The 22861-nt window shown below is 45.6% G+C and overlaps 1 protein-coding gene across 1 annotated transcript in view; it reads left to right on the top strand.

Moving 5' to 3' along the window:
* The window catches only part of SAE1 (SUMO1 activating enzyme subunit 1), a 405755-nt gene that overhangs the window by 345067 nt on the left and 37827 nt on the right, over positions 1 to 22861 (top strand). Inside the window, exon 8 of the mRNA XM_069207582.1 lies at positions 13089 to 13158. Coding sequence (XP_069063683.1) covers positions 13089 to 13158 — 70 coding nt within the window. The remainder of the gene's footprint in view (positions 1 to 13088; positions 13159 to 22861) is intronic.

Genomic DNA, 22861 nt, shown 5'->3' with positions numbered 1-22861 from the left:
GAGAATTGTCCGCAGCCCACCACCAGGAGGTTATGGCTTTGGTATCTATTCTAAAGTAAGGAATCTGCAGCTAGAAGTCTCTATCAGATGAACAAGTTACTTACCTTCCATAACACATAGTCTGGTAGAGATTCTATCTAGCTGCAGATTCCTTACATCCACCCATGCCTCCCCGCTTTGCGGAGACGTCTAATAGGGTCAGGGCTTGTCCCATTCAGGGCCCTAGTTTTTGCACAGACAAACTGTTAGTTATTTCCATGGCGCTGCGATTCTGGCGTGAAAGTTAGTGGAAAAGGAACTGACGTACACGCGCCTTGGTGGTGCCTTTATAGGCGACTGTGATGTCACAGACTGCTCCAGCAAAGATGTCACGCGGATCCAAACGACGCCACCTGACAGCGTGCACAAGTGTATTGCTTAGCAAAACGTCTGGATTCCAAGCTGACTCCAGGAAATTCTAAGGTAAGGTATCTGCAGCTAGATAATCTCTACCAGATAATGTTTTACCAAAAGTAAGTAATTTGTTCTTCTCAGTTATAGGAATTCCTTAGATTTTTGCCCCAATCTTAGGGGGTCATTCCGACCTTGGCGGGCGGCTACTGCTGCCCGCCAGGCGGAAACCGCCATGCGGCCGCACTCACGCAGCCCCCATTCCGACATTCCTGCTGGGCCGGCGGGCGCAAACCAAGTTTGCGCCCGCCGGCCCAGCGGGAATGAGGCCGCAACACAGGAGCCGGCTCCTAATGGAGCCGGCGGTGTTGCGGCCGTGCAATGGGTGCAGTTGCACCCGTCGCGCTTTTCACTGTCTGCTATGCAGACAGTGAAAAGCTGGCCGGGGCCCCAGGACACCCCTTACTTCCTGGGAACGCCTCTTCCTGGCGGTGCAAACCACCAGAAACAGGCTGGCGGTAAGGGGGTCATAATCCCCAGGGCAGTGCTGCTTGCAGCGCTGCCCTGGCGGATTATCACCGCCGGGGCATAAACGGCGGGAAACCGCCGGCCCCGGCGGTACCGCCACGGTCAGAATAGGGAAGAAAGCACCGCCAGCCTGTTGGCGGTGCTTTCGTCATTTTTGCCCTGGCGGTCTCGGACCGCCAGGGTCAGAATGACCCCCTTAGTGTTCTTAGCGGTTCAGCGCTTTGGCATGGAAAGTCATTAAAAGAAACGGACATAACTGCGCTGAGGCGGCGTCTATGTACTACTCCTGACGTCATCACGACAACTACGATGCCAACGACTCCCGTGGAGTGGACCGACCCCACCGACCGATGCGCAAGGGTGTTGCTCGAAGAAAAATCCCCAGATCCAGTCTGACGCCTGGAGGAAATTCAAAGGTAAGTAATCTGCAACTAGAATGTCTCTACCAGATATTTTGTTACCAAAGGTAAGCAACTTGTACACTTGTCCTTATCTATTACCACTTTAGAAAAGTGGTTGTTACTAGGGAAAATAATTATACGTTTCTATATAACTAACCCAACTTTTATGGAGTACTGCTTTACTACCTAGGAAATACCGTGGTACTTAAAAATAATAAATACAATGGTAAAAAAGAAAAATCTTTAACATTTAAAAAAAAAAACATTGTAATACAATATACAACTTGCCGCTCCACTCCACTATATGTGACACCATGCACACTCTACTCTGACAGTTTATAACACCCTACTGTACTGTATGACACGACAGTCCTATGTAAAACACGCCACTCCACTCTCCGATACTTGACTCTAGTATATGAGACATCACGCCACTAGCCTATATAACACTTTCCTATAGAGTACCATTAGCCACTCCACTCTACAGTACCCCACTCTGTGACAATAGACTTTACAACTCTTTCTTCCACTGCACTGTTCAGCAGTCCATATAGCAACACTTTGTTCAACGAAATTGGACTCTGATTTGAAAGATATTTTTATTGAATTAAAAAAAAAATTGAAATTCAATGAAAAAAAACAATGCTTAAAGCTTAGTTATAGTTAGTAAAACTAAACTTTTTTTCTCTGTACAAACCAACTTTAAGCTTCCCAATCTTTAGAAATTATAAAGTGATAGTTTTAACTTCTATTTAGAATTTATCCACCACCTTCGAATTATTATAAGTAGTTCACCTTCATGCACACACTTTTCAGCTCACAGGCTAGTCAAAATCTATGTTCCAACTTCAAACCATGCTGATTTCTTCCTTACCTTTCTCAGTCAGCTGAGTGGTTTTGCAGAAGGGGAGAAAGTGCTATGGGGGGACTTTCATCTCACTTGGGACCCAGAATGGATTGTACTCATCCCCAGAAGTTACACACAGGCACCTTCTCTCATCCTATGAAACATAAACTGACACAACTTGGTGTTAATTCCACCCCACCACTGAAAACTATACCTTCTTTCACACCAAGTATATTCGCAACTCAACCATATCTTTGTGAGCCAAACACTAGTACAGGCTCTTGTATCCGCTGCCATTCACCCCGTAACGATTTCCAATCATGCTCTGGTGGAAGTCACCTTAGGCTGGCCTGCATGAAATCATCCTTTCGTAGATGGTTCTTCCCGAGTCCCCTTACCCATGACCGCCTGTTCAGGGATGAGCTTCGTAACACCATCAGAGAGTACTTTCAAACGAACCCCGAGACACTACTTATTCTATGACATGGGATGCCTTTAAAGCTGTTCTGTGGGGAAAATGTATTTCACTCATTACTTTCTCATACCCCAGAAGACCAATGAACATTTAACATTAGAGGAAGAGCTCCTCTATAGGATTAGCCCTCAAGAATCCCCCAGTCTCACTCTCCAAAGGGAAGTGACTGCACTGAGGAGTAAACTTATAGCTATGTACTCCAGTAGGGCAGAACTCACTCTCTTGCGTCTCAGACAAACTACGTATGAAAGGGGTAATAAGGTGGGCACTCATTTAGCCCGGCAGCTGTGAGTGAAACAGGTCAAAGACTACATAGGCCAGATTCAGGCAGCAGATGGGACTTTGACTTATGTGGAAGGGATTTTCAGAACCTTTTCTAGGACTCTCTATTCAAAAGATCCAGCAAATCACCACAGATAAATGGCATATTTGGCTGATAGGCTCCCCACAATTCTGCCAGCCCAGCAGAAACTATTAGAAGAACCCGTTAATGCTGAGGAGGTCCAATTGGCGATAGATTCTCTAATGCTACACAAATCCACGTGGCCAGACAGGCTCACTGCTCAGTTTTATAAGACCTTCAGCTCTGACCTGTTCCTCCACCTCACCGCTCTTTTTAACTCCTTTCTGATTCATGAGCTGTGACCCCTTCTACCGGGGAAGCCCTTCTTACAGTAATCCCACAACCTGGGAAAGATCCGAGTAAGTGTCCATCCTACCGGCCGATTGTACTGCAAAATGCAGATGCAAAACTGTACACTAAAATCCTAGCTAATCGATTGGAGGACATCATGCCGGATCTGATATACTTAGATCAGTCGCGCTTTATGAAAGAGCAACCTACATATAATATATATATATATATATATATATATATATATATATATATATATATATATATATATATATATATATATACACACACACACAATCTCCGATGGGTGATCCACCTAGTGGAAAAAGTGACTAAGAAACTGATTCCTGCAGTGCTGTTGGCACTGTACGGTGAGAAAGCTGTTGACCGGGTGGACTGGACCTTTCTCTTTGCCACACTGCGTTAGTTCGATGTTGGGGAAAATGTATTACACTAATTCAAGCCAACTATGCACAACTCTGCTCTAGAGTCTTAATTATTGGGAAGATCTCTGAGTACTTTTCTTTGGAGCGTGGTGCACAGGAGGGGTGCCCCTTCCCTCCTTTTATTTGCCCTAAGCATCGAACTCCTGGCAGCTAGGATAAGGGCCGCTCCCCTTATTCAGGGAATATTTTTTGCGTCTGTCCATTATAAACTTTCACTTTTTGCAGGCGACGTCCTCATGACTCTAACCTCCCCCCAAACATCACTCACAGCTTTGTAGATGGAACTATGGGCTTTTGACCAGTGGCAGAATTCAGGATCAATCTTCCTAAATCTTTTATGCTCAGTCTGACCGTTCCGATGGGGAGATGGAGCGACTGGCTTCCTCTACAGCTTTTAGTTGGGCGAGGAGTTTGATCACATACCTCGGTATCAAAATCACTCCACAGGTAGAAGACTGTAGAAAGATAACTAACCCCCACTTCTGTGTTAACAATAGCAAGATCTTAAGAAATGAACCTAGGGAGCTATCTCACTATGCCTGAGGGACATCCTCACATTCGACAACTACTGCTGTGATTTCAAGCTACCATCTACTGAACTGTATCATTACACTCAATTAAAACACTGGGTAATGCAACATGAGGTTCGGAAAGCCGCCACAAGAGACTTGCTCCCTATAGAGAAATTTGTACATAGCTAGGGGACTGGATCTTGTTTCCCTATTTTCTCCTGAGCTCCTCGGTAGACGCCCCTGTTCCTCAACATAAAAACCTCTGAGACCAGATCCTAGGGATGGCCATTACTTTAGAGCAATGGCAGAAACTGTGGAGTGACATCCTGAGGTTTAACCGATCTATGGGCATTAGAGAAGCCCCTTACAAAATACGTTGATTGGTATTTACATCCCACCAAACTACATAAAATATATCCTGGAACCTCTGATAGATTTTGGAGGGGTTGTTGACTCTTGGGTGATTTCGGTCACATATGATGGGAATGCCCCTCAGTAAGGCCATGTTGGAATGGAATTTTAGCTCAGAAGAAAGACATCCTGGGATATCCCAGGCCTCAAACGTCAGGGTTTACCCTTTTGGGGCTATGTGACCCCTCCCTTAAACATCAAACGGTTGGCATTATATGGCTTTGTCTAAGCACAGCTAAGATGGCTCTGGCAGCAGCTTGGAAGAAACCTACAGCCTCCTCCATGTCCCAATGGCACACCCTCCTTTGGCAGAGCCTCACCACGGAACGCATGACATATAAACCCATGGACTTCCATAAGGGCTTTGTCAACATAAGGAACCACTAGTGTGGTATTCGTCTGTGGGCCTTCCTCTATTCTACTGCCCCTTATGCATGAGGGCACTCTATCTCTTCCAGACTTAAGTCCTCTCACTCCATACAGCAAACTATTCAAGATCCTCCAGCCTCACAGTGGTGATAATGCACAGTATCTGCTCCTTCCTACCACGTATTAGTTGAACATTTTGCCACTGCACATGCAAGGTTTCAAGTTATAAGTTTTTCCTCATCTAGGGATGTTGGGGGGAAGGGGTTATATTGGGCTTCTATGTAGTTCTTTGTTATAAGCCAAATAACTTCATTGTATGGAAAAAATCATGATTGTTCTAATCTATGTAGGTAACCACTATGAATGGAACAGTATGGACTTCGGGCAGAATGTGGCCTCCTGATATGTCTGGTTGTAATCCTAACTTTCTATCCCCTAGTACAGTGGTTCCCAACCTTTTGACTTCTGTGGACCCCCTCTTTATCATTACTGGAACCCGGGGACCACCACTGTATCATTATTGGAATCGGAGGACCCCCCCCCCCCACTGAGTCATTACTAAAAGCTGGGGACCTAATCTGCTAATATTATTTAATTTTCTAAGGCATCGCGGACCCCCTGAGGAGGCTTTGCGAACCCCCATGGTTCCCCAGATCACAGGTTTGGAACCACTGCCCTAGAAACTAATAAAGGCAGTTTGAGAAAAAAAATTAAAGTTATATTTATAATTTCAATTTATAATTTACACACCACCTTTAAATGACTGCAGGTTTCGCACCTCAGTCTTGTCACCTCACTCGCCACACTACTTTAACTATAATCCACGCATTTTACATGCTTTGGTTATACCCTTGCATACTTCATCACTTATAGCATGTGAAATTATAGCATTCCTGATAACATATTAAATTAAATCAATTGTCACAACTCAGTGCATGGTAAAGTAAGCGAGTTATGGAGGTGTGCTCTTATAAAAATTTTAAGATGGTGGATAAATTGTGAAGGAAAGTTGTAACTATAACTTTAGAATTTTTAAAGTTTGTGTAGTATACGTTTGGTTTGTATAGGGGAAATAAAGTGAATGCGTAAATTATAAATTCAACGTATACGTTTAGAATTTGTAATGTTAAGCAAATGCTCTGCATATTCCTACCATTTAGTGTTGGGTCCAGACGTGTGCAAGGTGTGATTTGTTTTTTCTTTCAAAGACTTCTCCAGTCACAGGTCTGTGGCACTCCATTTCTTGATAGTAATGCGCATGGGAACCAGCTTCATTGATAGATTGTTTTCCTTCCACCGTCTGCTTCTGACAGACACAGTTGTTCCTTTCGGTTTCCGCAGTTCCTCTCTGTCAGTATTGTCTGCGAGCACATTTTCTCTCCATATTGGGGCAACGCCAACCTCAACCCTGGTGAGGTCTCGCCCTTTGGGCTTTCCCCCTGTTTCCTTGCCCACTCTCACTGTGCGCCGTCTGTGATGGAATGGACACCCTTTCATTACTGCCCAGGCATTGTGCGAAATAACCTTGACCCCACTTACACCAAGTCTGCAATCATTGCCTCTTGCCCAAGCACAGTGAGGTGTCCTGCGAAGTCTGACGCTCCCTTCAGTTAATGAAGACTCTTCGATACCACCGGGCCCTTCAACTTGAAATATCGCACAGGACTGAAGACGACACTCCAGACCTTTTTGACACCCACTTGCTCATTGCCAGTTCTGGCTCTGGCCTTGAGATCAAAGAACGAACGTCTGCTCTTCTGGTTTATAGTACACTCCCCACTCTCCCATTCCCCCTTGACACCACTTCCACCTTGAGCTGATCCTCCGTAAGGGGTGTACAGCTGTTCTCGACCCACAGAGACAGGTTTCTTGGCCACCAGTGCCTTCAGTCCATAGTCTGCACCGACTGACCACTTGAAACTACATGCAGGCGTCAGCTCTTCGTCAAAGAAGATATTGGAGCAAACCCTTTCCACACTGACTGCTCATGGCTAGACGCTGTCCTGACTGTCGGATCCCAAGCTGTCGTTGTTGAGACCGGAATCAGCAGTGGTGCCCAAATCTGCTCTGGCAGAGAAGTCAGCTGTCGGGTCAATCACCCTTGTTCCATAGAAACTGCAGGATGAACTTGACGCCTGCCAGCAGCAAATTATCATCCACCCCTGCACAGGCTGGATCGCCATGCAGCAACCGGTGCCTGCCACTCAGCCTTCCAAGTGACAACTGAACTTTGAGGATGCCTTCGGAAACACCCCCATCTCCCCCACCACCAGTACCGGCCAAGCAGAGGAAGAGATGCAACAAGGCCATTAGTCCTCTTCCTGAGTCTCAACTGCCTGTCCCCTCCACCACACCTCCAAGGCTCCTAGTCTCAGCATCTCTTCCCACTTGCGTACTCACTACAGGGGTTTCCACACTCTTGAGTTTGAGAGACATGATGGCTAGGACTCGAATGACATACCCATTCAGGAAGACTCTTGGTATTCTTCACATGGATTCTCCAGAAGACACAGAGCCTGACCTCTACCCCAACCCTCCAAACAGCACCACCTCTTACCACAAGGTCCTAGATAGTGTTGTCTCTTAACACAAAGTGGACATGAACCGCGAACCTATTGAAGAGGACTTCCTCTATGAAATTCCCTCACCAGCCCACCGTTCCTTGCATGCTTAACCCATCTGGAAGGGCATACTCAAACCAGCCCCTGACATTTTCAAGGAGCCGGTAAAAAGAAATGGGTAATCACCCGAGTTGCAAGAAATAAAAGGCTTCCCCATCTGACCCTCTCTACAGTAGGGGTCAACTCCTTCCCGATTCCCTAGTGGTGAATAACGCCCACAAAGAGACCAATCCACAGGATACTGGTGATGCCCCACTGCAGGACAAAAAAGGCAAGTGTATTGACACAGGCAAGCACGTCGCAGCGCAAGTGGCCAATCATTGCCACGTTGCCAACTCCACCAGCATGCTTTTCAGGTATGAATGGGCATCTAAGACGAGATGGAGGAGCTCCTCGAACATCTCCCAGAGGAGCTTCTTAAGAGAGGGCATGACATAGTCTCAGAAGGCAAGCTCATTTCGAATACCACTATTCGCATTACCCTCGATACTGCTGACACTGCGTCCCTGAGCATCCTCTCCAGCATGCTTCTCTGCAGACACATTTGGTTTTGTATCTCCGGCTTCAGGCCAGATGTGCAACATCTCACCCCATTCTTTAATGGGGAGCATCACTTTGGGCCATAGGTTGATAGGATGTGGGAAAAGAATAAAAAGGCCACAGAGACAGTAAAAGCCATGTATGCCCTACAAACACCCGCCCCACGTGGATCCTGCTGCTGATCACCTTTATAGTGACGGCTCCAAGACCCTCTTCCCCCAACGCCTCCACATCTGACCAGTGACAGAAGGTCCACCAAACATTTTCTAGAAGCTACTTCACAGGGGTCTACCCCAATAACAGCACCAAGGGTAGAGGCAAAAGCAGCTTTCTCAAAGGAGCTGTCGCAGACAAGCATTGACTTGCCACTCTTCTCTACCCTCTGACCACACAACACCTGCTGAGGGTAGACTCCAGAGGTTCTTCCTCACATGGCACGATAGCACCTTGCACCAGTGGGTATTGGACATCATCCAGAAAGGATACTGTCTGTAGCTCACTTCCACGCCTCCCAACATACCACCCTGCAGGCACATCCCCTTCTAAAAACACCAATGCCTACTTTGGGGACGAGGTCAAAGCATTCCTTCTCAAAGTTGCGATTGAGCCTATGCCATATCACCTAAAGAGGTGTATTCCTTCTACTTCCTCAGTTCCAAGAATGACCGGTCCTCCTGACCTATCCCGGACCACATGTCCCCTCAACTAATACATCCTCTCCAAACAGTCCCAAATGGCCACCCTTCAGGATCTCGTTCCACTGTTACAGTGAGTTGACTTAATGGCCACTCTTGACCTCAAATGTTAATGCTTCCACATCCTGATCCATCCTGGACATTGCTGCCATCTCATGTTTGTGGTAACTGGCAAATACTATCAGTTCATGGTCCAGCCCTTTGGGGTCAATACCACACCACAAGTGTTTACTAAATGCCTCCCATTGGGAACCACACACCTGTGGATAAAGATCATCCATGTCTTCCCCTAGCTAGATGACTGGCTTATACAGAGCGCCACTTGACACAGTGCTGCACACACACCCAGGGCTCCATCAGCCTTCTATATGACATGGAGTTTACAGTCAATGCTGTCAAATTTTACCTCCAAACAACCTTCCCGTAGTCATATCTCTGTCCTTCTCTATCTCTCTTTCTCTCTTGCTCTCCATCTCATCCTCACCTGCTGTGCGGGAAGGCACTCTAACAATGAAGAAATGTCCTTTACTAACAAGAGGTGAAGCCACACTGCCTTGTGACTCGAAAAGACTTCTTCAAAGAAAAAAAACTTTGTTGCATCAAAACCCAACACTAGATGGCAGTAATATGCACACCATGTGAATCTTCACCCCTCATGGCACGAACAGATACTTACAGGGTAAGTAACATTCTCCATCTACAAGAAATTGAGAATAAGCACATTTATTGTAGAGGAAGACTCCAGCTGGGAGTATTTCTAGAGCAGTGCAGTTCCTCAGTAGAATGTCTGAACAATGCGTTCTTTCTTTGCACAAATGGTACATCACTTGTGTGGTTGGTTGGTCCTATCACCCAGAAACCACAGACCCCAAAGGGCAACACAACTATATATTTTTGCTGTGCAAATGGACCCATTTTTGCGATGTCGATAGTTGCAGTATTTGGGCCCAGGGTCGGCTGCCAGCCAGAGAAGCCTACCAAACCTAGGCATTTCTGAAAAATAGACAAGAAAAGTCTAGAGTACTGTAATGTGTGTTGATACCACAACCATTATCTTACCTAGCATGCCCTACAGAACTCTCTGTGACTTAACACATGCATTTTCCTCACATTTTTACGATGGGAAGTTCCAAAATCTTCAGAGATCCATAAAAAACCTACCGAAATGCCTATGTGAATGTCTTGTCCAAGGCACAGCAGAAGAACATGCTTCTGGTACAATCACCAGAAGCATTTTCTTTTTAAAAAAACAAATTTTAGAAGCAAGGCTGGAGCTTCCAAGCACCAAGCATTTCTACAGTTCTCCCACTTGTGTGGCTCAACCTGGCGCCCGTGACTTAAACCGATCAAACTAGGGACCCTGTGCGATCATTCATTCCTGTTTTTGGTGATAGGCCCATCCACACAAGTTACATACAGTTTTTATCAGGAGAATTGTGAGAAAGCTGGATAAGAGACCCTTTCTTTAGGTCCCAACCTTCTTTTCTTAAAAGAAAATGCTTTTGGTGCATGCACCAGAAACCTTTTCTGCCACTGTGCCTTGAATAAGTTGTTCACATCCTCTTCACTTTGGAGGTAGTACAGTTCCATGAACGTATTGTCCATCTAAGTGAAGCAGTTAAGGCACCCGAAGGCCGCCATATTCCACTGATCATGAGTACAGATGATTCCTCTTATATTTTTTTCTGCATTCTGTAGTGAATATTCTAGAGCATGAGTTCTACCCTTTTCAGATGTATTTCTGTGTTTAAAAAAACTTTTTTTGCTGAACTGAAAACTCACACTGATGCTCCCCAAACAGGAATAATTTCTGTGTCAACTTTCATTGCTGTATTAAATCAAACAATCAACAGATATCAGCTCATTCTCTCAATATCATAACCTAATAAAACCGCTATTAACCTCGAAGAAAGGTAGACCTTTTTGTGGCCACGTAGTTTGTTGACTCCATCTGGGGCACCAAACCACAACATAATTTGTGCTGTCTCCACCCTGGTAATATGCCCTGAAGCATTTGTACTGACACACTGTGCATTCAAAACACTTAAGTTTAGATTCATGACAGTGGTAGAACAGAGTAACACGCAAACTGCAGCAAAGTGTTGTCTATTGTTGACTTGCCTGTGTAATTTGAAATAGCTAAGCATGACAATCAGAAAAGTAAGTACCAGAATTTTAGAGCCTAAATGAAGTGTCAAATGTGCCAAATTGCCAACCAAATTAGCCAGTTCTCAGAAATAGATTATAGTGCCAGTGATTTCCATTGGACAATAACTGGGACATAGAATTTTGTAGGCAATGATCAAAACATGACAGAACCTTCCATATAAAGGATAGATTTTCAAATTGTATACAGACAAATGTTGTTTAATCGAAGACTCTGCTTTAGTACTGACAAATGGATTACATGGTAATGGAAATATAACTGGGGAGGGTCTGATCCAAGAATTAATTAAGCTTAAACTCTATATGGTTTAATTACACACATTTATTAGCGTACTACTACACTACTCATGATGGAATGTACCTCTTTCTCCACTATACATTCCTAATGTAGGTAATTATACATTCTTCAGCTGCCCCATATTACAATTGGTGGGTGCTTTACAGTACATTTCCGACTTGTGTATAAATCATACCCAGACTGGGCAAAAAATATAAAGCTCCAGATTACGCCTCAGCATGCCTAGTGGATGATCCCAGGCCAAACTCTGTTATCAGTCAAGCAGCTCAAAGGTGCTCAAAAAACCCTTTCTCACCTGTCACTACACAAACGAATAGAGACGAGTGCCACCTTCACTCCATTGGGAAGCCGTTTTCAAGTATGGCATTATTCACAGTGCAGGCAGCTAATTCCCTAGAAATACTAGGAAGATTTGACAGGCAAATTTGGTAAGATATGTTCCAATTTATAATTCTTCTGCCAAATTAATCTAAGGAAGAAGCCAGAAAGATTCTTCAGAAGGGAGAACAAGCTTCTGCTGAGATAATAGACCGTGCCATCGATATCTCCTCAACAGGATTTCAGCAGTTAGCTGGTGGAGCTGTCCTTTGAAGACAAGCCTGGTTGAAAGCAACATACCTTAGACCAGAAGTACAGAGCAAAATTTTAGGCATGCCCTACAATGGCGAATAATTGTTGATCAAGCCACATCGATGACTCTGTTCAAGCCGTCAAGACCGATAAGGATACTGCTAGATTCTTGGGAACATTGTAAATGAGGAGACAGCCCTTTTGAGGAGCCAGGAGCAGGAGTGCTTTTTCTGTCGAGGAGGATTTCAACCCTGTAGGCAGCAATATCAGCCTTATCAAGGGCAATATCATTCACAGTTGGGCAGCAGTACAGACACCCGCCTTCAGCAGCTTACAAACAGCCAGCAAAAGAGAAACAGCCCACTAGAGGCCAAGCCACTCCAAGGAAACAGGGACCTTGCACAGGTACTGGCGACCCGTTCACTCACTTAGATTATCTTGGGGGGTCATATTTCTCACTTCCTACATCAATGGTTGGGTATAACGATGGGCAAATGGGTTCTGAGGCCATTGCCCGGGGACATACCCTTGAATTCCTCATCAAACCACCAAATGTCCCATCCAAAGGACCACCACCTCCACGTCTAAAATGGAGAGCTATAGTTACAGGTAAATAACTTATTTTCTTCCCTAGCTTGCAGGTTGATCTAATTATTACCACTAAATAACCCCACACACAGCGGACAATAAGAGGTTTCCAGGACTTAATGTCCCTCTGGTCCTGAAGAATGCCCCAAGACCGTGGGACTATTGCATTTAGGGCATAAACATGTTGACCATAAGTTTATTAGTGAGGAATGTTTTAAAACAAAAGAAAACAGATACCCCTTCCTATTTTTTTTTTTTTACCTTATATAAGTGAGGTAGAGACTAATAAAGTAAAACCTTCTCCCACATATTACAGTTTTATTGTTTAGGCCTCCCTTAGGTAGCACAGTCTCAAATTGCTCACCACAAGAGCTCTGGATGAGACTGCCTGCAAAAATGTTGGTGGCAAACAAGGAGTAACTCTAGTAATGAAGAATTGCACAAAACAGTCAGAATGTGTTTCAGTATGACTCTCTCGCAAAATTGGTCAAAGTCATACCATGCACAACAGTCATACAGTATTTGTTATGAGATATATATATATATGTGCCTGAAGTATAATATTTAGATTCATCAAATTATTATTTTGTTTTTTAGCTACTGCTTCTCTGAAATGGCTCCGGTATGTGCAGTTGTTGGAGGTGTCCTAAGTCAGGAAGTTGTGAAGGTACAGTTCATTTGTGCTTAAAATGGTTTCCTCCATTGTTTCAAAACGCTGTTTAATTAATGAACACCCAAATCTGGAAAGGTTTTAACAGGTTCATTTTCTGGTTCCTGATAAGGAGTGATTTAAAATTACTTGCCTAATGACAGATGAATATTGTAAACCAGATCATTTTTGGGATGAGATGGAAGTAGAACATGTGCTTTGCCATATAAATCACTAATACGTTACTAGCATGTGGTGTTCACTCGTCACATTCATGGAGAGTAAGCTACACCAATATGCTAGAAGTGTAGAAGTTTTTAAGGGTGTTTTTGGAGTTGGTCCTTTCATTTTGTTTCTCTACAATGTGGATTATGTATTAACCCTGTCCATGTATATGAATGACTTAAAGTTTGCATTGAGTCAGGAGAACGTACTCAGAAAGGATTTTTCTTCATTTGTTTATTTTATGTTTTCTCATACTTGAGCCTGTACAATTTCTGAAATGAGTTTGGTCTATCTTTGCCTTGCAGATGTTTTTCTTCTCACTGCATTTTATGTTTATTTTTGTCAGTATTTCCTGTATTTTGGTATCTGGTTTTCTTTGCTATGTTTTCGGTATTCTTATGCCCTGGTTTTGTCTTTTTTCTCAGCTTTGTGGGTATCATGCCACATAGTGGCCAAACTGGAAGCTGCCTCTATTGATTCTATGAGCATTTTGTCTTCTTTGTGGTTCATGTATCACAGGTAGTACACCCACTTCCTTATGTGTATGCACACTCTGCTGGTGCCCTTCTTTCCAATTAATGGTGGTGTTCAGAATCTCCTCCCAGAAAAATAGTGAGGCTACCCCCTTCAAGGAAATCATTCATGCGGAGGTCAGCCTCACAAGCTTTGTGCAGGTAACACAATTTACTCTAGGAAAGGGGTAAATATGTAGTCATAAGACTTCTTTCTCTTGGTGCCCAACATCTTAATCCAGCAAGATCCCTTTGTCACGCCAGATTCGGGGGTTGTTTCTAGATGGTCCTGCTGAGCCATCTGGGATGGATGCTTGCTTGTGGACCCATCTCCTAGGCTGCTTTCTGGTGAGAGCTTGTTTGAGTGAACCAAACATACAACCAAGACACTCAAGTGACCATGAGGACCTGCATCTCACCAGGTGCTACCACACTGACCTGCCTGAAGAAGCGAGGTCTATTGAGATGATGAAGTATCCACTGGTGAATGAGAGAATCTCTGCCACCTAAGGCTATCTTAGTTATTGAGACACATGTTCTCAAGCAAGCTCATAGATTTTGAAGAGTGTTTTCTTTGAGCCTGCCATCACAAACTCCATGGGCAAGTATCAGACACTCAAGGTCAGTCAAGGCTTAATGCACCATAATTTCGAAACTCAAACCGAGGCACCAATATCAGTTTCTCTTAAGGGTGAAGCCATCAGTTTTTATATGGACAAGAATGTTTAATGTCTGAAGTCATACACTAAACAAATTACCAGTCTAATGGTCTTTTACTGAGATAGGAGAATGCTGTCATCATTATGATTATCTATGGACTTCGCCACTGCTAACCTCCTTAATTTGGACTGTGGATAGGAAGAACAGAAGCCCGTGCTCAGCCAGGGCAAATACGCTGCAGAATAAAAGCAGCTCAAGTTCCAGGGTACTGCCACTAGGACCTTGAACTTTGACCAGGGCGTGTGGGGCAGCAGTGTGACAGCATCCCAACCTGAAGCCAGAGGCCCAGTAAAAAAGTAATTTATCACCCCTTAAGGATTAAAAACTTGTTCAGCCTCTCAACAGGCAGGGTCCATGTAATTAGTATAACACTGTAATGACTAATGTGAAATAATGGAGTGCAGTCTAAGTTGTGCAACCAAGCCCTTTAAAAGCCAGTCACTCTTGGAATGCCATGAATTCCTTTCGCACAGAGAGCCCATCTAGAACCACAGCCTTTTCTGCAAATAGACATTAAAACATGTGGCATTTCAGAGTGAAGAACAAGTACCCTATAACTTTGGCTCAAATCGTCTGCATTCCTCTGCACCATCTTAAGAGGCAGTTTCTAGTGGGGAGAAGAGACTTTTGGTTTACCTCTACCGCAGGACTTTTAACCACTGTGGTATGTATCCTCTCAAAGTTGAATAACGGCTACCCTGTACAGTTTTCTTGACCACTGACACCCAGTCCAACTTAGCTCCAGTGGGCACTCTTAGAAATTCTTTAGATAGATGTTCCTCTTTTTAGGAGCAATTGTACAGCTCTAGCTCCACATATAGGAATAAGGGATTTTACTGCCAGTATTTTCTTGTAAGCAGAAGGGGAGAACAGCTCTGCCACATCTTAGTCCTTAGCAATGTAAATCAGTCCTCACCTGTTCTCCAGACTCTTGCCCGCCACATTGCCTATACTGTTGTCTCATACAACCACTGTCAATAGAGTAAGCTAATCCCAATCCAACCCGGATACCTAGAAGCTATTTAGCCATGCTTCCTTAATAAAGTAACCCACAACATGTTTGGTATCACCTAGAGGATTCTGTGCTTAAAGGTTATTTTGATCTTGAGCCTTCAAAAGCCTTTCCTTCTGTTGAGAGGGTAGCAGCAGTGGATTCCGTCTTGACCAACAAGTCCATGACAACTTAGTGGTTCTAGGTGGTGTTTTGGGACTAGGGGCATACTACATAAGACTGGTACCCCATGATGGTTCTACATACTCTACCAGCAAATTCATTTTGCAGAACATTGAGACCACCTGTTTGGTGACCAATCCAAGCTCATCCATTCTGGCCATCCCTAGTTCTGACATTATGATGGTAGGGACATTCACCCACATTTCTGAAGGATGCCCTTTGTGCTGCTTCCATCTGCAGGTTGCAATCACCAATTACTCTTGAGAATACATGAGCATGGCATATTTCAGAGAACCTTCCCTCACTGTCTTAGGAAACAGGTAATAGTGGCCTCTGGACATACATTTGTTGAAGTTTTAGCCCATCCTCATATCTCTGAAAGCCTACCTGCAATATGGGAGTTCTGGATTGGAGGTGGTGATGTACTAGAAAACATGTTCAGTTTATGTCTCTCCTTCAAGACGTTTGAGGTTCTAATGGTTGTCCTGAAATTCTGCACTACGGCCCAATAAAACAGCATATGGATACGATTCTTGTCTCCTTTTTATGTTACCTGGTTGTGAGGAGGGTGCACGTGGACATCCACAAGACCTCCTTTTAGATGTCTGCATCTCTTGGAATGTGCCTTGGAAGTGTTTCACAGCCAACAAGCCTTTTGAGATGTCTCGGACATGTCTTTTGTGCTTTTACTGCAGCTTACATTTTTTGCATTCTAGGATTCTCACAGATAGTTGCGAGTCTAGAATAATCCCAGACTGCATGCATGGACCCTGGAAGAGGTAAGGTAACAGGGTCCCAGCATGCAGTTTAGGACTATACCTACGCTTACGACTGTCAGTGAGAATCCTAGGATACAGAACATTTAAGTTGTAGAATAACTACAAAAGGTCAGGTATATTTATTATCCTGTGGTTGTCTCCATTGGGTAGTTATAGTTAGGTCAGCTGTTCATAGGGAAAGCGTTTTTTGTGCTGCTAATGATGTTGGCCCTGTTTGACGAATCTCCACAAAACTTTGAAAAAGGTGCTGCTTTCTGATGCACTTTGGCTGGGGCCCCATCCCCCAGAGGGCTTTGTGTCTCGTCTCCCACCAGGAGGCCGCCACCACAATGGGACTGATCCATCCAGGGATATAAAAGTAGATGTATCTCCTGCAGTGCAGGGCATGCTTCAGCTGGCGACTCCGTCGAACAGAGGGCTTTGTGTTTCTTCTCCCGCCAGGAGGCGGCCACCACACTGCATCTGGCCCATCAATGGCTATAAAGGGAGACAACTATCCCATAGTGCGAGCGCACTTCATCTGGAGACTCTATTCCTCAGAGGGTTTTGTGTTTCTTGTCCCACCAGGAGGCGGCCACCACACTGGTCTGGCCCATTCAGGGCTATAAAAGGAGACAAATCACCCACAGCTCAGTGCATGCTTCTGCTGGGGACTTCATCCCCTAGAGGGCTGTGTTTTTCTTCTCCCGGCAGGAGGCGGCCACCATAACTGTAGTGGCCCGTTCAGGGCTATAAAAAGAGGTGAATCCCTGGCAGCAAGGAATGTCCCGGGGCGAAACCTGGGCTAAGAGTGGACCTGTCCACGTCTGTTGGAGCCTGAAAGAGGCTTAGCTGGGCCAGCCGTCTGACACCCACTCAAAAGTATTGTTAGTAGCGTGAATGTTTTTTGTTTCCGAGCTCCCTTTATTGCATTCTTTTCAAATTAGCTGCTAAATTGTTGTGTTATTATTAAGGGGGGTGGGGTTTGCTGCTGCTACTATCTAATCTGGTGACAGCAGTGACCTATCACTAATGGGTAAGAGGAAGGCCTCGGATGTGACTGTTGGCCTGCCTACAGCAAAGAAAGGCCCCACATCAGCAGGAGAGACCTGTCAAACAGAATTGGTGAACTCTTGGAGGAAGTAGAGGAGATATTAAACCCTACTATCGTACCCATAACTACTACTCCTCCAAGTGAAGCTCCTCGCCCCATCCAGAATGAAAGGTTAATGAAGCTGGTCCTGGACATGTTCATGAAGTCAAAGAACTCTATCTCTGTCCCACTTGTAGACCTGGGTATTGGGGATAAACAATGGTTGTTGTTTATCCAGAGGTCACCTGTCAAAACAAGTGTTCTGTACTCTACACACGAGGAGTTGGTGAAATTGGTGGGGAGGAGGGGGCAATTAGTGCTCATGCTAAGCAGCCCAGTGCAAGCCCGGATGTTAAAAAGCTGGTGGAGTTGATTATGGGTTTAAGGGAAGAAGTCAGAAATCTGAAGCTGGTCATAAAAGCTCTGACAGGTAAATTTATGAGGCATTGTTATCAAAGAATCCTTCTCAGATTGTGCAGGCGAATGGGGACAATTGGTGGGGTTGATACCAGGATCCCATAGTGGTCTTTTGAGACAAGATCCTGTGCAGCCAGAATGTGATTTTCTTGATACAAGAACCTGTGTCTCTGGCTGAACCTCTAACCTTAAAAGTTGCATAGAGGCAGCTTACTTGCAACCGGTCTGTTTACGAGGTAGGGGGGGAGTTTGCCGATTCTGACTAGACGTGGCTCCAGAGGTGGAAGTCCATGGGGGCCCGTCATCCATAATGAGGCACCAATTGAGGAACAAAACGATCCAGAAAAGCTTTTACATCTTTCTCCCACTCTCGCCCACTAGGAGGGATAGTGCATAATGAGAGCCAGCTATTGATGCTACCTCCCCTGAATCAGGGTCAAATTTTTCTAATGCAAGTCCCTAAAACCACGCAGGGGTTTAGGGTAGGACATGATTCCTCAGACACCAAAGTTATCTATTGGCTTTGGTATGGTAGAAAGTGCTATTTGATAATTAGGGATGACATCACAAGAGTTGAGCAAATTGTGACTCCCGGTGAACCCTGTGATCAAGTAAGTGGTTTTAAAGTATCAAGCCTTGGTGCACGGTCTCCTGTCCATGGATGATTGTAGAATCTGTAATATCAATACCCAAATCCAGATAAAATATAGGGAAGATTTGGAAGCACCCTGTCAAGAGAAAGTGCGGCATGCTTCAATATTGGCTGCTCAGAGCCCTCATTGGTCTAAAGGATTGGGTGAAATTGATTGACTGGGTGTAAGTGCTAAACACATGATATCATGTGCTAATAGGAACAGATTCAGGAAATTGAGCCCGTGGTTAGGCTTAGACATTTGGCGGTGTGTAACAGAAGTGAGCTTCTCTCCAGTGAAATAAAAATGGGTGGGATTAGTTCTTTGTTGGCTAGCGGTGGGGAAATGTCCCAAGATAGAAATAGGACGGATGACTACAAATTTCATGTCGGTATGGGCCTTTGCTCCATGTGACCGGGTGGCACCCAAAAATTGTATGGGCAATTTGATTCAAGTCCTTTCCTTGAACGTGGCTAGGATTAGTTTCAAGTTGATGGATACATACTGGGGGCAGGTTATAGACCTGCACAATGTTTGTCTACCTCAGGACACATGAAGTACAAGCCCAGTCTTTTGAAATGGGTATACAACATTTTGTACTAATGCAACACAGCTACTGAGGGGCGACCTTCGGGTGGCATAGCAATCTGGGTGGACACAGAATTGAAATGTTCTTTTAGGGTTTTAACAATCAAATCTATGGATATGTTAGCAGTTAGGGTGGATTTAAAAATGTCATCTCGGAGCAGCAAATGGGAGAAAAGTACCCTACACTGAGGACATACGCACGTTTACTAGACCAGGCCACTCGGGTCAGATGATTTTTAATTTGACTTGAATCTCTGGTCATTTGTGCATGATATGGTTGTTAATGATAGGGTCGATGGCGCCACAATGCCCTTAGCCTGATGATGCAGAGTATCTTATCAGACAGTCCCTGAATTTGAAGGAATACAAAAGTCGGGGATGTTGTACTCACTAACAGTTGGAAAGCCATTAAGTGGGAATGGGCTGAGAAGCACCCAGAGATCCTGGGATTGTCTGTTAGTAAAGGCAAGGAGCAGTTAGGGAGGGGTACTGGATGGCTTAAGTCATGTGGGTGAGCACTAGCCCTGGCAGAAAACCATGAAGCCCTTTTGCCAGTATTAGAGATTTTCTGGTGCAGGATAACAAGTGTGTCATAAACAATCGGAAAGAAACTCCTTGTTTTACTAAAGCTTGTAGGTTGGCCAATACAGGATTGTAACTGCAGCTAAAACTAAGAATAAGCAGGAACTTGTCCTCTGTAGAGCAAGCTACAAAAGGGAACTTGCAAAAGCCAAGGAGAGCTGGGAGAATGCTGTCTGGGAAGACTTGTTCCTTTCTATGAGCACTAAAGATAATGGAGGATTTTGGAAAACCCTGGGGTTTAGAGAAAGTGGCTGTAGGAAGGAAGTGGAATACATTGTGCAGCCCCAGGATTGGATATCCCATTCCAGTATTTTGTATTCCTGTACAGAGGACCCATCTTGGGTTGGTATTGATCATTTGCTGGCAGCCAAGTTAAAGGACCATAATACCTTGAAATTTGAGATGAGCGAATTTGTGTTAGGCTATCGATACTAGCTTGACAGCAAAATCTCCAAGCTCCAATAGGATCCCTAATCAGGCGTGGCTCCTCTGCTTGGGCGGAGGACTGTCGTCCCACCAGCAGCAGTAGCTGCACACCTTTTACCAAAAAACAATAATAAACTATGTTTATTATCGGTTTTAGGTTAAAGGGGCGGGGCCACAGATTGTGACGAGCACTATGCGGGAGTGCACAGCACTCCCCCTCACTGCGCATGTATGTTTGGCCAGCCTTCTCCGGCTGGCCAAACACACATGCACAGTAGGCTCTCTCCAGCCCGGCACTGTGTTGGCGGGCTGAACAGAGCAGGCACAAGCTCGCAGTGTGCCTGGGAGCCCCCTAGATGGGCGCTCACAGCAAATCCTAACGCTGCTCTGAGCAGCCTCCGAATTGGCCACAGGGTGGCTGGGAGCCTGTACCTGCCGCTTGTCGGTAGCCGAGGAGGGGAGCAGCGCTGTAGTGGTGGTGGTGGTGCGGTGGCACACGTAAGATTATTTTTTCTTTCTTTCTTTTTTTTCAAATTATTTTTTTATTATTATCATTATTAATCCTCCCAAATGCACCTCCCACCCCTATTTACCACCGTGAGCTGCTCCTATCCCTAATGAGTATTTTTCGGACACATCCGGATGTCTGGGATCCTTACATCAACCATCTTTCGAATTCTGGACTAAAGGGTTTGAAGATCTATGCTTCTCGGTATACCGCAGAGACCATACCAATCCGAAAGAAGGGTCAGCATAACGTGCTGAGCAATTATCCGACGCTTAGTCTTATAGATGCCTTGCAGACGATTTTCTATAAGCAGATATTCGTGCACGTGCAGGATTGAATTAAAGACAACGATGTACTATCTGACTTACAGGTGGGGTTCAGAAGTGGCATTAGCTAGTTGACCAGATACTTCGATGTAATTGCATTTTCTAGACGGTCGTACCAAACAATCAATCAATCAATCAATTAATATGTAAAGCGCGCTACATACCCGTGAGAGTTTCAAGGCGCTGGGGTGGGGGGGGTGCTGCTACTGCTCGAAGAGCTAAGTCTTGAGTGGTTTTCGGAAGGAAAGAAGGTCCTGGGTCTTTCGTAGATCCGGCGGGAGGGTGTTCCAGGTCTTGGCGGCGAGGTACGAGAATGATCTGCCGCCGGAAGAGTTGCGTTGGATTCGGGGGCGAGGGCGAGGTTAGCGGAGCGGAGATGCCGGGTGGGGGTGTAGAAGCTGAGTCTGTTGTTCAGGTATGATGGTCCGGTGTTGTGGAGTGCCTTGTGTGCGTTGGTGAGGAGCTTGAAGGTGATCCTCTTGTTGACGGGGAGCCAGTGAAGGTCTCTTAGGTGGGGGGTGATGTGGCGAGGGATGTTGAGGATGAGTCGGGCGGAGGCGTTTTGGATGCGTTGGAGGAGTTTGGATGAGATACCGGTGTAGAGGGCGTTGCCGTAGTCGAGTCTGCTGCTGACGAGGGCCTGAGTTACTGTTTTTCTTGTTTCTGTTGGGATCCATTTGTAAATTCTGCGAAGCATGCAGAGGGTGTTGTAGCAGGAGGAGGAGATGGCGCTGACCTGCTTTGACATGGAGAGTGAGGAGTCGAGGGTGAAGCCGAGGTTTTGTGCTCTGTCGGTGGGCGTCTGTGGGGGACCCAGCGTGGACTGCCACCATGAGTTGTCCCAGGCGGAGGGGGTGCGCCCAAGGATGAGGACCTCTGTTTCGTCCGAGTTCAGTTTTAGCCGGCTGTCTCTCATCCAGTCAGGGATGGTTCTTAGTCCCTCGTGGAGGTTAGTTTTGGCGGTGTGCGGGTCCTTGGTGAGGGAGAGGATGAGTTGGGTGTCGGCGTAGGAGATGATGTTGAGGTTGTGCTGACTTGCCACTTGTGCGAGGGGGGCCATGTAGATGTTGAACAGCGTCGGGCTGAGGGATGCGCCCTGGGGTACGCCGCAGATGATGTTGAAGGCTTTGGATTGGTACGGGGGAAGCAGACTCTTTGGGTTCTGCCGGCGAGGAAGGATGCGGTCCATTTGAGGGCCTGGTCCTGGATTCCTGCTGCGTGGAGGCGGGATTTTAGGGTGTGGTGACATACGGTGTCAAAGGCGGCTGATAGGTCTAGGAAGATGAGGGCTGATGTTTCTCCATTGTCGAGGTGGCTTCTGATGTCATCTGTGGTGGCAAGGAGGGTGGTTTCGGTGCTGTGGTTGCATCTGAAGCCGGACTGGGAGAGGTCGAGGAGCTGAGTGTTGACGATTTTCTCGATGACCTTCGCCGGGAGCAGAGATGGGCCGGAAGTTTTTCAGGTCCTTGGGGTCCGCCTTTGGTTTCTTGAGAAGGGCGTTGATTTCGGCGTGTTTCCAGCTGTCCGGGAATCTTTCAGTTTCGAAGGAGATGTTGATGGCTTTCCGTAGGTGTGGTGCGATGGCCGTGTCTGCTTTGTTGAAGATGTGGTGTGGGCAGGGGTCTGATGGTGATCCGGAGTGGATGGAGTTCATGGTCTTGCGGGTTTCGTCATCGCTGATGTTGGTCCAGGAGGTCAGTCGTCTGGAGCGGGTGGAGTACGTGGTGGGTGGGGTAGAAGCGTCTGGAGTGTGAGGGGAG

Source organism: Pleurodeles waltl, chromosome 9, assembly GCF_031143425.1.
Source record: "Pleurodeles waltl isolate 20211129_DDA chromosome 9, aPleWal1.hap1.20221129, whole genome shotgun sequence".
Lineage (NCBI taxonomy): Eukaryota > Metazoa > Chordata > Amphibia > Caudata > Salamandridae > Pleurodeles > Pleurodeles waltl.
The sequence above is the reverse complement of the archived record's forward strand: the minus strand, read 5'-3'. Positions and strand labels throughout refer to the sequence as shown.